This window comes from Silurus meridionalis, chromosome 23, assembly GCF_014805685.1.
Source record: "Silurus meridionalis isolate SWU-2019-XX chromosome 23, ASM1480568v1, whole genome shotgun sequence".
NCBI lineage: Eukaryota > Metazoa > Chordata > Actinopteri > Siluriformes > Siluridae > Silurus > Silurus meridionalis.
Genome location: NC_060906.1, coordinates 23519126 through 23536106, shown reverse-complemented (window position 1 = coordinate 23536106; position 16981 = coordinate 23519126). Strand labels below are relative to the sequence as shown.

Sequence of the window (16981 nt, the reverse complement as noted above, 5' to 3'; positions counted from 1 at the left end):
GGAAGAGAAAGAAAAGAAAAGGAGAAACTCACGTGTCCGCCACTTTGGACATTTTCATACAGTGTCTGTCCAGCTGCGTGTTCAGGAATAAGATCTGCAGGAAAAACGTTACACTTTCAACATTACTGTGATCACTGAGTTCTTACAATACAACAGATAAAGGATCATACACACACACACACACACACGCACGCACACACACACACACACGCACACACACCTCCTTTTCGACATCCTCCTTGGTGTCCTTCCTGCTTTGCTGCAAGTGTGTGTGTACAGGACTCTGTGTCTGAGTGTCTTCTGCCACACCATAAACTGACTACACACACACACAGCAATAGAAATGTTTCAGATCACAGCAACACAAAAAAAGATTTATTGACTTGTGCATCATGCACCACATACATGCACATCCGCACACACACACACAAGCATGCACACACACACACACACACACACACACACACACACACACACACACGCACACACACATACCTTCTTAACTCGCTGTGGGTTTTTCATGCGGCGACACTTCCTGATGTCCATTTCGGTGGTATTGACACAGCCTTGCTGCGGGTCACATGATCAATTTTTAATTTTTCACTTTTCTCTTTTTCAGGTTCCCCCTGTTCTGTTCTTTGTGTTCCCCCTGTTCCCTGTGTTTTCCTGTTACCTCTGTAATCTTTGTTCTCCTGTTACCTGTATTATTCTGTTCCTGTGGTCACTCTGTTCCCCATGTTCCCTGTGTTCTCCTTTTACCTGTGTTCTCTGTGTTCTCCTGTTCCCTGTGTTCTCCTGTTAATTGTGTTCTCCTGATTCCTGTGGTCCCTCTGTTCCCCATGTTCCCTGTGTTCTCCTGTTACCAGTGTTCTCTGTGGTCCCTCTGTTCCCTATATTCCCAGTGTTCTCTGTGTTCCTGTGTTTCCCATGTTCCCTGTGTTCTCCGGTTACCTGTGTTCTCTGTGTTCCCTCTATTCCCCATGTACCCTGTGTTCTCCTGTTCCTGTGTACCAACTGTTCCCTGTGGTCTCCTATTGCCTTTATTCCCCTGTTCTCTGTGTTCCAACAGTTCTCTGTGTTCACCTGTTTCCTGTGTTCCCCTGTTCTCTGTGTTCCCCTGTTCTCTATATTCCCCTGTTCTCTTTGTTCCCCATGTTCTCTATATTCCCCTGTTCTCTGTGTTCCCCTGTTCTCTATATTCCCCTGTTCTCTGTGTTCCCCTGTTCTCTGTGTTCCCCTATTCTCTATATTCCCTTGTTCTCTGTGTTCCCCTATTCTCTATATTCCCTTGTTCTCTGTGTCCCCCTTTTCTCTGTGTTCCCCTGTTCTCTATATTCCCCTGTTCTTTGTGTTCCCCCTGTTCTCTGTGTTCCCCCTGTTTTTATATTCCCCCTGTTCTCTGTATTTCCCCGTGTTCTATATATTCCCCCTGTTCTCCGTGTTCCCCCTGTTCATTCTGTTCTTTGTGATCCCTTTGATGTGTTCTTTTTTCCTCCATGGTGTGTGTTCTCTGTGTTCCTCATGTTCTGTGTAATGCAGTGTGTTTGAGATGTAAATCACTTCTCCTGCATCTATCGATCAGGAAATCCATAAGCTACACACACCACCGGCCTGTGCACGTCCCAGAACGCTCGCTCCTGACTGTCCAGGATCTTCCTCTCCGTCTTATCCTTCTTCCTGTCAATTCTAAAAAAACAGAAGCACGTTCAATACACACACATGCAGTACACACATATACACACTCAATACACACACATACACACACTACTATATATATATATATACATACACACATATATACACACACTACACATATATACACACTCACTACATACATACACACACTACTATATATATATATATATATATATATATATATATATATATATATATATATATATATATATATATATATATATATATACACACACTCACTACACACATACACACACTCACTGCACACATACACATATATATACACATACACACTACACACATACATACACACACATATACATACACACATATATACACACATACACATATACACACACTCACTACACACATACACACACTCACTGCACACACATACACACTCACTACACACATACACACACTCACTGCACACATATACACACACTACTACACATATACACACTCACTACACACATACACATATATATATATACACATACACACTCACTACATATACACACACTACTATATATATATATATATATATATATATATATATATACACTCACTACATATATACACACACTACACATATATATACACACTTACTACACATACACACATATATACACACTACTACACATATACACATATACATACACACACTACTGCACATATACACACTCACTACATATATACACACACTACACATATATACACACACTCACTGTACACATACACACATATACACACACTCACTGCACATATACACACACTACTACACACATACACACACTCACTACATATACACACTCACTGCACACATACACACACTCACTACACACATACACACACTCATTACACACATACACACACTCACTACACACATACACACACTCACTGCACACATATACACACACTCACTGCACACATACACACACTCACTACACACATACACACACACTGCACACATATACACACACTCACTGCACACATACACACACTCACTACACATATATACACACTCAATACACACATACACACACACACTACACATATACACACACTTACTGCACACATACACACACTCACTACACATACACACACTCACTGCACACATACACACAGTCATTACACACATACACACACTCACTACACACACATACACACACTCACTGCACACATACACAAACTCACTACACACATACACAAACTCACTACACACATACACACACTCACTGCACACATACACACACTCACTGCACACATACACACACTCACTACACACATACACACACTCACTACACACATACACACACTCACTGCACACATACACACACTCACTACACACATACACAAATTCACTACACACACACACACACTCACTGCACACATACACACTCACTGCACACATACACACACTCACTGCACATACACACACTCACTACACACATACACACACTCACTACACACATACACACACTCACTGCACACATACACACACTCACTACACACATACACACACTCACTACACACACTCACTGCACACATACACACACTCACTACACACACACACACTCATTACACACATACACACACTCACTACACACATACACACACTCACTGCACACATACACACTCACTGCACACATACACACTCACTACACATATACACACACTCACTGCACACATACACACACTCACTACATATACACACTCACTACACACATACACACTCACTACACATACACATACACACATTCACTACACACATACACACTCACTGCACACATACACACACTCACTACACACATACACACACTCACTGCACATACACACACTCACTGCACACATACACACACTACACACATACACACACTCACTACACACACTCACTACACACATACACACACTCACTGCACACATACACACACTCACTGCACATACACACACTCACTGCACATACACACACTCACTGCACACATACACACACTCACTGCACACATACACACACTCACTGCACACACACACTCACTACACACACATACACACTCACTGCACATACACACTCACTACACACATACACACACTCACTACACACATACACACTCACTACACACATACACACTCACTGCACATACACACACTCACTACACACATACACACTCACTACACATACACACTCACTGCACACATACACACACTCACTGCACACATACACACACTCACTACACATACACATACACTCACTACACATACACACACTCACTGCACACATACACACTCACTGCACACATACACACCTCACTACACACACACACACTCACTACACACATACACACACTCACTGCACACATACACACTCACTGCACATACACACCTCACTACACACATACACACACTCACTGCACATACACACTCACTGCACACATACACACACTCACTACACACATACACACACACACACATACACACACTCACTACACATACACACACTCACTGCACACATACACACTCACTACACACATACACACACTCACTGCACACATACACACACTAACACATACACACGCAGTGTATGTGATCATCATCATCTTACTACTATAACCATCATCATCATCATCATCATCATCATCATCATCACTATAACCATCATCATCACCATCATCACTATAACCATCATCATCATCATCATTATCAACATTATTATAACCATCATCACTAAAACATCATCATCTTCTTACTACTATAACCATTATCATCATCATCATTATCATCATCATCATCATCACCGTTAACATCAATACAATAACCATCATCATCATCATCATCATCATCATCATCATCATCATCATGACTATACCCATCATCATCATCATCATCATCACTATAACCATCATCATCATCATCATCATCATCATCATCACTATAACCATCATCATCATCATCATCATCATCATCATCAATACTATAACCATTATCATCATCATCATCATCATCATCATCATCATCATCATCATCACTATAACCATCATCATCATCTATAACCATCATCATTATCATCATCACTATAACCATCATCATCATCATCATCATCACTATAACCATCATCATCATCACTATAACCATCATCATCATCATCATCACTATAACCATCATCATCATCATCATCATCACTATAACCATCATCATCATCACTATAACCATCATCATCATCATCATTACTATAACCATCATCATCATCACTATTACCATTATTATTATAACCATCATCACCACCATCATCATTATCATTACTATAAATCTTGGTCACTGGAACTTCTTTCGGTTTCTCCCATTAGGGGGCGCCACAGTGGATCATCCGTCTCCACACCCCCCTGTCCTCTACAGCTGCCTCTTTCAAACCAACTACCTGCATGTCTTCTCTCACCACATCCATAAACCTCCTCCTTGGTCTTCCTCTTTTCCTCCTTCCTGGTGGCTCCATCCTCAGCATTCTCCTACTGATATACCCCATGTCCCTCCTCTGCACATGTCCAAACCATCTCAAGCTCACCTCCCTCACCTTGTCTCCAAAACGTCCTACATGCGCTGTCCCTCTAATAAACTCATTTCTAATCCTCTATATCATCGTCACTCCCAATGAAAACATCAACATCTTCAGCTCTGCTACCTCCAGCTCCACCTCCTGTCTTTTACTCAATGCCACTGTCTCTAATCCATACAACATCTCAGGTCTCACCACAGTCCTATAAACTTTCCCTTTCACTCTCACAGATACTCTTCTATCACTGCTCTAAACGTGAAGTAAATTTATCTGGATTCCTGACACTCCAGTTTTACGTAACTGACATTTTAGACTCAATCACACACACACACACACACACACACACACACACACACACACACACACACACACACACACACACACACACAACCCTGATATATTGTCCTGACTTTTTTCTGGTGAATAAATGATAGTGCTTTAAAATGACAGATAACACACACACACACACACACACACACACACACACACACACACACACACACACACACACACAGTATATGTAAATGTAGTCAGTGTGTGTGTGTGTGTGTGTGTGTGTGTGTAGAGAGACAACTCGGGTTTGAAAGGGAAAGTCAACACCTGTGAGTTAATAAGGTTCACACCGTTGCCCTGACGACAGCACTTACTTAACCTGAGCCTCAGCCTGCATGAAGATGAACTCCCACTTCCTGGAGAACGCTCGCTGCAGCCTCGCCAGGTTCTCCTGAGGAACATAGACCGAAAAAGTACATTAGGACAAAAAATAGTACAGAAATAAGAGGAGGAAAAAAGTATGAAAGGGGCAAATAAAAAAAGAAAGGAGAGAGAAATCAATGAAGAAATGACAGGAAAAAGGAATAGAAAGAGGAGGAGAGACAAACAAATCAAAAAAGTAAAACAGAAAAAAGAAATAGAATATATGTTGGTGGGATGAGTGTGAGGGAAGAGTGTGTAATCAGGATGATTGTGTGAGGAAAGAGTGTATATATTCAGGATGAGTGTGTGAGGAAAGAGTGTATATAATCAGGATGAGTGTGTGAGGGAAGAGTGTGTGTAATCAGGATGTGTGTGTGTGGGATGAATGTGAACAGAATGTGTGTGTGTGCGATACGTGTGAGTGTGGGATGAGTGTAAATCAGATAAGTGTAAATGGGTTGAGTGTGAACAGGACATGTGTGAGTGGGATAAGTGTGTGTGTGGGATTGGTGTGAGTGAGATGAGTGTAAAAGGGTTGTGTTTGTGTGGGACGAGTGTGAGTGGGATGAGTGTGAGTGGGATGAGTGTGAGTGAAACGAGTGTGAGTGGGACGAGTGTGAGTGGGACGAGTGTGATTAGTGTGAGTCTCTCAGGGTTGAGATGTGTTGCTATGAGACTTGTCCTCGTCATACTATCAATCACTCGTCCCTGTCTCTGTCTCAACTACTGCAGTTACACTTCTGTGTTCCCTCCCTCTGGAGAGAGTGAGAGAGACTATGTGTGTGTGTGTGTGTGTGTGTGTGTGTGTGTGTGTGTGTGTGTGTGTGTGTGTGTGTGTGTGCGCGTGTGTGCTCACCGCTTCGTAATCTGCTAGCTCCAGTCGAGTCTTGTTCTGCATCGTCCTCTTACACAGATAAATGGCTGCAGGAAACAATATATATATAAATAAATAGAGAGAGAGAGAGAGAGAGAGAGAGAGAGAGAGAGAGAGAGAGAGAGAGGCATAAATCCTACTTTTACACATGAGAAACTCCCACTTCACTGTCCTTTCACACATGTAACACACACACACACACACACACACACACACACACACACACACACACACACACACACACACACACACACACACACACACACCTGTATGTACATGTGCCCGCATACAGAAAGTAAGCTGCAGGCTGGATTTGTTAAATTCTTGGACAGAGAAAAGGTGGATGGAAAATGAAAAGAGAAAAGAAAGAATAAGATGAATTGAAAGAATAACAAAAAAAGAAAGTACGAGAGGAAGGAAGGAAGGAAAGAAGAAAGGATGGAAAAGAAATATGCATTATATCCCAAACTCACATGAAGTTAAAAATGAGTGAGTGATCAGTAAGTAATGAGTGAGTGATGAGTGAGTGATGAGTGAGTGGCAGTGAGTGATGAGTGAGTGGCAGTGAGTGATGAGTGAGTGGCAGTGAGTGATGAGTGAGTGATGAGTGAGTGATGAGTGAGTGACGAGTGAGTAATGAGTGAGTGAGTGATGAGTGAGTGATGAGTGAGTGAGTGATGAGTTTGCTCACCGTAATCTGTGTTTTCTGGCTCCCAGCAATTTGATGGCCAAAAGTACGGAGCCTGAAAAGAAAGAGACAGCAGAAAAGAGAGAGAGAGAGAGAGAGAGAGAGAGAGAGAGAGAGAGAGAGAGAGAGAGAGAGAGAGAGAGAGAGAGAGAGAGAGAGAGAGAGAGAGAGAAAGAGAGAGAGAGAGAGCATGTGAAAAAGAAAGAAAGAGGAACTTCATTCTTGCCTTTAAATGCACTGCTTTATTAAACACTGCACTAAATAACAGCCTCTCACACACACACACACACACACACACACACACACACACACACACAAACAGCACTCATTTACTGCACTGCTTTCAGTACGTGTATGTGGGTGTTTATTAGATTTCAGCCTCTATGTGCTGCCATGTCAATCTAATCTGCCCAGGGCCTTCATAGTCAGTACTGCTGGCCTTTTTACCTTAGTCTCTATTAGAAATGAGTCTGTTTCTTTAACCAATCAGATTTCATATTCTCCTTACAGGGCAGTTAGCTGGCCCAGAATAGTGTCAGCATTTTTCTGTCCTCTGATTGGTTGGTCAGAGGGAAACCCAAGTTCGACTGGTAAAACACGTGTGTAGCTCTGCACACATTAATACATCAGAGATGGAGGAAGAGAATTTGATTTGGTCTCAGACATACTGAAAAATATATTTTGAAGAAAATCTAGACATGGTGAGGCGGTCGACCAACCCCGAAGCTAGCTAACGTGTCTCAGTGCGGGAAAGGGTTTGTTCTCCACTTCCAGACCAGTGAATATGAGCAGTTCCATTTGATTACAGCCTCTGAGGGCGCTGCACATTATGAGTCTGTATCTCAGTAGGTTGTATTTTATTTACATTTTAATGTTTTTAGACAAATATTGATTGTGAACTGCTCCAGATGTTGTAGGTGCACAGTTGTGGGTGTAGTTTAGAGGTTTGGAGTCTTAACTGGGTTTCTTGCTTTAGGAAAATGGTTTTCACCTCCATATGTGAAATGTCTCTCAGTACTACCACGTGTTGTTATATTGCATTTTTGTATTGATGGTTTCTATAATTGCGACGTGATGTGGCGGTATTAAGAACACACACACACACACACACACACACACACACACACACACACACACACACACACACCACTCATATACCATACACACATACACATATTACATATTACAGACACTCAACATGCACACACACACACACACACACACACACACACACACACACACACACACACACACACACATAGACACACTGTAACATCTGGACACAGCTGGTACAGACAGGGCTGTAGACACTCCCTGGGATGAGAGTTTAATTCTTCCTGCTCTACAGAGAAGAAAAAAAAAAACACATTTTCCACTCGCTTATTAATGAACGTGCGGGGAAAGAAAGCGGTGGGGAATTTAGTTAGTGTCACTCACACACAGACACTCTCATTAACACATTACTAAAAGCGAAACTTTTCATCTGGAGAAAAAAAAATAGTGGTTCAGCGAAGAACTGCTTTATTTATCATGACTAAAGTCAGAACAGGAGAATAATTACATTTATACAGAAACCGAAAAAAAAATTACAAAAGAAAGAAAAAAAGAAAGAAAGAAAGAAAGAAAGAAAGAAAGAAAGAAAGAAAGAAAGAAAGAAAGAATCCCAACATGTTCAGAATTGGGGTTGTAAAAATGATAGTGTGTATGAGTGTGTGAATATGTGTGTAGACAATGAGAGTGTCACAATATCTTCTCCTTCTTCTTCTTCTTCTTCTCCCATTAGGGGGCACCACAGCTGATCATCTGTCTCCATACCCTCCTGTCCTCTACATCTGCCTCTTTCAAACCAACTACCTGCATGTCTTCCCTCACCACATCCATAAACTTCCTCCTTGGTCTTCCTCTTTTCCTCCTTCCTGGTGTCTCCATCCTCAGCATTCTCCTACTGATATACCCCATGTCCCTCCTCTGCACATGTCAAACCATCTCAATCTCACCTCCCTCACCTTGTCTCTAAAATGTCCTACATGCACTGTCCCACTAATAAACTCATTTCTAATCCTGTCCATCGTCACTCCCAACGAAAACCTCAACATCTTCAGCTCTGCTACCTCCAGCTCCACCTCCTGTCTTTTACTCAGTCTCTAAACCAGACAACATCTCAGGTCTCCCCACAGTCCTATAAACTTTCCCTTTCACTCTCACAGATACTCTTCTATCACAAATCACTCCTGCTATCACTCTTCTCCACCCACTCCACCCTGCCTGCACTCTTTTCTTCACTTCTCTAACACACTCTCCATTACTTTACATGTTGACCCCAGGTACCTGAACTCCTCCACCTTCTCCACCTCTTCTACCTGCAACTGCACCACTCCACTGCCCTCCCTCTCATTCACATTTTATTCCCCTTCTCTCCAGCGCGTATCTCCACCTCTTCAGACTCTTCTCCACCTGCTCCTTACTCTCACCACAAATCACAATATCATCCACAAACATCATAGTCCACTGACTGGCCTCGTCCATCAATCGAGAGTGTCACAATATATGAGGGAAAAAACTAGCAAAAGCTGCTTTTATAAAGCTTTGTGCGCATATTGAACACAGTAAAACACCCAGACAGAGAGAGAGAGAGAGAGAGAGAGAGAGAGAGAGAGAGAAGGAAGGAAGGAAACGAAGCTGCCTCATTTGGAATAATAAAGAAGTTATCGGTTTGGATGAATTGCTTAAGTCAGGACATTTATCGTTTTCAAGCTGGATATAAACTCTGACAAAAGAAATAGAGGGAAAAATGGCACATATTGAAGAAAACAGAGGTTCAATTCAGACTGAAAAAGCCTTCATAAGATATCCTACAATCTAATAATATCATATAAATAAGCTGCATTTCTCGATTAATAAATTAATTAATTGATTGATTTATATTGAAGTGAAGATAATCAGTTTTCGTCGACCTCAATGTGGATATTTCCAAGTGGAATATTGAAAGCTTCCTACCAAAAAGAAAGAAAGATAGAAAGAAAGAAAGAAAGAAAGAAAGAAAGAAAGAAAGAAAGAAAGAAAGAAAGAAAGAAAGAAAGAAAGAAAGAAAGAAAGAAATTGACAGTGTGTGTCGTATATGAAAGTGGGAAGTAAATACAGATCTTTCTCTAACAGCTGGGATTTCTCATATAATGTAAAATGTCATTGTGTTCCCTTTGTTTCTTGCTGGTCCAAGAGCTCACCTGGAAGCGGTAGAAGGTGCCGTCATCTTTCAGGGTGAGCACGTGGTCCGAGATTGGAAAGATGTAGCCCTGAGCTGCAATCAGACTCCCAATGTGCAAAGCCTCAGCTAAAATGAAAGAGATCTTTATTTATCTTTATGTACCAGGGCAGTGAGATCTTTATCATTTTTAAGTCTTGGGTTTTATTTCTTGTAACAGATTTGCTCTCACCAGGATCTTCAATGAAAAGATTCTTCATCAACCACAGAACGATGTCTGAGCCTAGTGTTCAGTAAAAGAGAGTCTGTTACGAACATTAGAAAACACTATAAGCCAAGATATCACATATGCCTAGATATTGCCTTTCTTGGCCCACCTATTCCTACTCTGGCCCACACATGCCTGTATAATGGCTACCCTGGCCCATCCATGTCTGCATAATGCCTTCTCTGGCTTATGCAAGCCTATATAATGCCTTTCCTGGCCCACCTATTCCTACCATGGCCCACCCTTGCCTGCATAATGCCTTCCTTGGCCCCCTGATCCTACCCTGGACCACAATGCCTGTATAATGTTTTCTCTGGCCCACCTATTAGTACCCTGGCCCACTATTCCTGCATAATGCCTACCCTGGTTTACACATGCCTATATAATGCCTTCCCCAAACAATCTATTCCTACCCTGGCCCACCCATGCCTGTATAATTGCTTCTCTGGCCGAACAATTCCTACCCTGTCCCACCCATGCATGCATATTGCCTACCCTGGCACACACATGCCTATATTAAGCCTTCCCTGGCCCACCCATTTCTACCATGGCCCACCTGTGCATACACCCGCCTGCATAATGCCTACATATGACCATACATGCCTAAATAAAGTCCACCTAAGAACATGCACATCTACAAAATATCTACTGTATCCCACCCATTTCCACACATGCCTATGTAAAACAGCAGATTTCAGTATTCATATTGGTGAAATACCAGATACTTAAACTTTTCCTGAGCGCTGATTTGAGTGTTGATTTGTTGTACCAGTGATTTAGGAGCTCTCTAATTGGCCCTCCTTACCTGTGACCACGCTGGGAATCTTTGACATGAAGCTCTTGACAGTTCTGATGGGAACGCCGTCGGTTTCGTCCTGGAGACGGGTGATTATATCCTCGATCTGCCGAGAAAAGAGACAGAACAGCTTGGATGAGTAGTTGCTGGGGTCAAAGGAATCTATCTGCCATAAGGCCCGGACTGTGAGTAATGCAGGCTTTTTTTTTAATAGAATAAAGCTGTTGCTTTAACCAATCAGGCTGTGATTTGGTCACTCAAAGGCATTTCACCTCTTTTGATTGGATGGTAAGAGAGCGCATTAGTCAGAGATCACAACCCACATCTGTAGCAAACTGCACAAACTCAGATATATTCATGTAGATTTAATAGCTATTTTTTTCATTCCACAACGACTGTTGGTTGCAGATACACTTACAAGCACATTTATAAGACGTTTCGAGAAAAGGTGGACATCTGGAGAAAAAACAGATGTTAAGCTTTTTTACAAACCATTCATACTTTTGCGTTTTCTTTCCTGTAGAATTTGTACAAAAACTCACAATTTGCCTTAGTTTTAAATCCCCAAAAACACCATAATGCACAGAAAAAAAGCACAAAAATGCAATGGTGATGTGATGAGGTGAATATCGATGCGTCTGCTAGAGATTACCTTCTTCCCAGCACCCACTTTTGCTTCTACCCAGCAAAAATGTCAAAGTAGGACCTTCCAGGTCAGAAATTCAAGAATTTAGATTTCAGGGTGTTTCTCACCACCTTAGATTTCTTATATATATACTGCAGTTATCTTGCTCACCCATACCTACTTTAATGCAACCATACCTACCCTGAACCACTTATACCTAACCTGGCCCACCCAAACTTACCATGACCCACCCAAATCTACCCTGTCCCACTCAAACCTAACCTGGCCGACCTATACCTTACCTAGCCAACCCATGCCTACCCTGACCCACCCATGCCTACCCTGACCCACACAAACCTACCCTGTCCCACTCAAACCTAACCTGGCCCACCCATACCCACCCTAACCCACCCATACATTATATTTAATGTAAGACACCTCAAGATTGCACAGATGTTCTGTGCATTCTATTTTTTTATATACACTATTGGGCCAAAAGTATCATGACACCTGGCTATTTCATCCATATTTGGTTCTTCACCAGTCTGTTACCACAAATTTCGGAGACACACAATTGTGGATTGCGTCTTTGGATGCTGCCGCATGAAATTTTGCCTTCACTTTAACTAAAACACTCAAAATTGTTTCAGCATGACAATGCCCCTGTCCACAAAACCGGCTCTATGAAGATCTGCTTTCCATGGGTTGGGAGATGTGAAAGATCTCACCTCACCTACATCAGTACCTGACGTTACAGAATCGGAATGAAATCACAGAAGAGTGGAGGTTATTATAAGAGCAAATGGGAAAAAAAGATGCCAATCTTGTGGTCGGGGGTCCACAAACCTTTACCCATATAGTGTATGTAACGTAGTGAAGTGAATATTTTCAGGTGTAACTGAACATCCTTTCAGATCTGACCGAAAACTGTTTACACACTTCGAAACAATCTCAGAAGGTCTGTTATTGTTCTACGGAGATAATTAGTAAGCAGTAATAAACCGGATCACACCTCGGCTGGTGCGTGTGTATCGCAGCGGGGTGTGTGATTCAGAACAAGCTGGTGCTGGTGTTTATTTTCACGACTCTATTTCAGTACATCAGGCACTTTAATCCCGTCAGAGAGGAAAATCTGGAGAAACAAAACACGCCTGCTTCGATACATAACCTTTACCCTATAAAGTGTATATTTATAGTGTAAAGTCTTGTTGAGTTCTCAGGATCGAGTAACTGGGAAAATTAAGAGAAAATGATTCCACGTTTCCATTTGTATACAAACAATTAAAACCAGTGTGAAAGAGTTTTATATCCACAAACACCTACACAACCTAAATCTTTTTATCTGGTGTTTCTGAAGACACATTATCTAGCACACTTTGGTATTTCTTTTTATTGTGTAGTGCAGTGGTGTCAATCTCAATCACAGAGGAGGCCAAAATTAAACACTAGGTCTAAATAGAGGAACAAACACTGTCAGCGTGTAATGAACAACAAAACAGACAGGATACAGAATCTTCTTCTTCTTTTCACAGGGGTCTCCACAGCAGAACATCCGTCTCAGTCCTCTACATCTGCCTCTTTCAAACCTACCATCCATAAATCTTCTCCTTGGCCTTCCTCTTTTCCTCCATCCTCAGCATTCTTCCACCCCATGATATACTTCATGTCCCTCCTCTGCACATGACCAAACCACTCCCAAAAATCTTGCCTGCCCAGTCTCTCTAATAAACTTATTTTTGATCCGTCTATCCTCATCCCTCCTGATGAACATCTCAGCATCTTTGACTCTGCCACCTCCAGCTCGACCTTCTGTTTTTTCTAAACCGTACACCAAAACAGGTCTTACCACCATCTAAACTTTCCCTCTCACTCTCCAGATCCCCTTCTCCACTCCACTAGTGAACGAATCTTTTATGTGACTCAGAAGAACGACTCGTCTCAAAGAGTGATTCATTCATTTTCTACGAGCAAAGCATCGCAATATCTTCATAGGTTATGTTCAGGAAAAATAATTCAGTACTCGACTCTTCTGGTCCGAATCGTTCGTTCTTTTATCACGTGACTACACAGTGCAATAGATCAGGTTGTCTTGGTCAAAATCTCGACATCATTGTTACAATAATACACGTGACAAAAGAACTAACGACACGGACCAGGAGAAATACGGTCAAGCTACTTATTCTGGTTATCATGTTTGCTGTTATACTGAAAATGGGACATTTTATATCATTTCTAATCAAAGGAACCAAATTACCTAAATGACTCAAAAAAAGAATCGTTCATTTCGGTGAACTAGATTTGGAGTTACTGTCCCTCCTCTCAAAAAAGCAGTACGTTTTGCTCTTGTGCACATTCGCAAGCGAGACGAGGTTCCGGGTTCTGTACTTCCAGACATGCAGAGCGTTCAAGCCGCCTGTAGGGGCATCATTTCATGAATGAAGCATAGAAACTGTCAAACTTTGCCAGTTATAATAAAAATACCTTGTTCGGTGTAATATAATGGATCTCATTCACAGTCCCTGATCATTAGAACTAGCACTTTACTCTTCTTTCCTTGTACCACCATCATAGTTCTATTTCCACATTCATGTTTCAGTGTGTGGACAAAGTTTTCGGACATTTTTTCCAGCCATATTCTGTTCTTCAATAAACTATTCCCACAAATTTGAAGGAACACAATTGTACAGGATGTTCCTTCACTTGAGACCCTCGACAAAATCTAGCAGAACATCTTCCCAGAGGAGTGGAGTGGAGGGGTTATTTTAAGAGCAAATGGAGACTACCTGTGGAATATGATGCTCAAAATGATGCACATACTGTGGTCAGGTGCCCACAAATTTGGTGTACTGAGGAAAGGGATAGCTCAATGGTTAAGATGTTAGCCTTCTCATCAGATGAACATGAGTTCAAATCCCACCATCACTAAGATGCTTCTGTTGGGTTTTTTAACAGCTCAGTTGGATGAATTTAATACAGTGTTTTGTAATAATATTATATAGAAAACAAGAAATGAGATAAGTGTTGCCTATAATGAGCATTGCTACTGTACGACATTACATTTTTTACTTCCTTTTGCACATCTAAATATATTTGCATAAATTTATTAAATACCACCTTATCGATGTATAATACATTTTCTTATATCCTCTATAACGTCTTTATCCCCCTTATATTTTAAAATAATTTATACTAATAGATCTTTTACTCAATGCACAATCAGCTGATCAGTCTTTACTTTCACTGCAAGTTGGATCCTGCATATAACTTTGTTTGTGACAAATAAAAATCTTGAATCTCAAATAAATAATCTGACAAGGTTTTTACTTCGAGAAAGAAATAAAAAAAAAGAGAAATGAGATTAAGAAGCACTTTCTGCGCCATCGAGATTGGACGTTCGTTATCGGCTGATGAGCCGCGTGGGTTTTTTGCGTGTAAGTGGTAAAACCCCCGGGCGCGTCCCGCGCGTCTATATATAAACCCTAAACAAAAGCAATCAACAAACCGCCGTGCCGCCACGCCGAGGTGAACAATGCCGAGCCTCTTCACATCGACGCAGAACACGCATCATCAGACACTCCACGTTCGCTCCCTGTACGTATTACTGCAGAAATCGTGGCTGTGTGTCGCTCAGACATCGTCAAATATGAGATAAGAATACGCGTGATGTCCACAGACAGCAGGCAGATGGGACGCTTTGGACCTTCTTTCCACCCACGTGTACCGTCTACGCCGTTATATACAAGCTATATTTTGACAGATTGGAAGCGATCCCAGATTTCTTTTCTTATTCTCTAATAAACAACTGTATTAATACATTTATAAGATTTATTTTCCCCAAAAGTTTGTGGGAACCTGAGCATAAGATTGCTATGTTTTTCTTTTTCAACACCCTGTTCCACATTTACTCCTGATTTGCTGTAATAATAACCTCCACTCTTCTCTTCTGGGGAGATGTTCCACTTGATTTTGTGGAGGTTTATGGATGTTTATTCAGCCGCAAGGGTGGTAATTGGGTTTGAGTTCTATTGCAGGAGATTTTGACTCTCTAAATGAGTTTATTAGAGGACTTTTTGGAGAAAATTTGAGAGATTGTCCAAAGAAATTCTATACAGTTGTTGCTGAAAGTTTGAACATTTACACGCATTTGGAAGACGCCCTTATCCAGAGCAATTACAACTGAGCAGGAGAGGGTTAAGGGCCTTGTTGAAGGGCCCAGCAGTGGAAGCTTGGTGGTGGTGGGATTTGAACTTGTGACCCAAAGTTCAATGCTTTAACCACTGAGCTCTCACCAGACTGTGAAGGACAGTAACAAAGTAAATGTAATCCGTTCCTGTACTTAAGTAGCAATTTCACATATCTGTACTTTACTGAATTATTTCCAATTAGGGAGATTTTTACTGCAAAACAGCACCATGTTATAAAATGATAACATCGCTCTGCAGAACGATGTATTTCCCCCACCCCTTCACCTTCACCAACAACCCCACCCTGAAACCCCTCCAGTGTTGCTCTGAAATACTCTGAACAGATCGATATGCGTGTCTGCATTTGCCACCTCAGGGACTCTGTTCAAGACACATACGTTCAGAC

General features: G+C 41.5%; 1 protein-coding gene across 1 annotated transcript in view; it reads right to left on the bottom strand.

The window, feature by feature from the left end:
- The window catches only part of rgs6 (regulator of G protein signaling 6), a 94088-nt gene that overhangs the window by 11830 nt on the left and 65277 nt on the right, over positions 1-16981 (bottom strand). The window contains exons 3-12 of the mRNA XM_046836241.1: positions 11776-11872; positions 10935-10985; positions 10725-10831; positions 7504-7555; positions 6795-6859; positions 5890-5966; positions 1605-1686; positions 496-570; positions 221-319; positions 33-94 (exon numbers count right to left, since the gene is read on the bottom strand). Of these exons, the coding sequence (XP_046692197.1) occupies positions 33-94; positions 221-319; positions 496-570; positions 1605-1686; positions 5890-5966; positions 6795-6859; positions 7504-7555; positions 10725-10831; positions 10935-10985; positions 11776-11872 (767 nt within the window). The remainder of the gene's footprint in view (positions 1-32; positions 95-220; positions 320-495; positions 571-1604; positions 1687-5889; positions 5967-6794; positions 6860-7503; positions 7556-10724; positions 10832-10934; positions 10986-11775; positions 11873-16981) is intronic.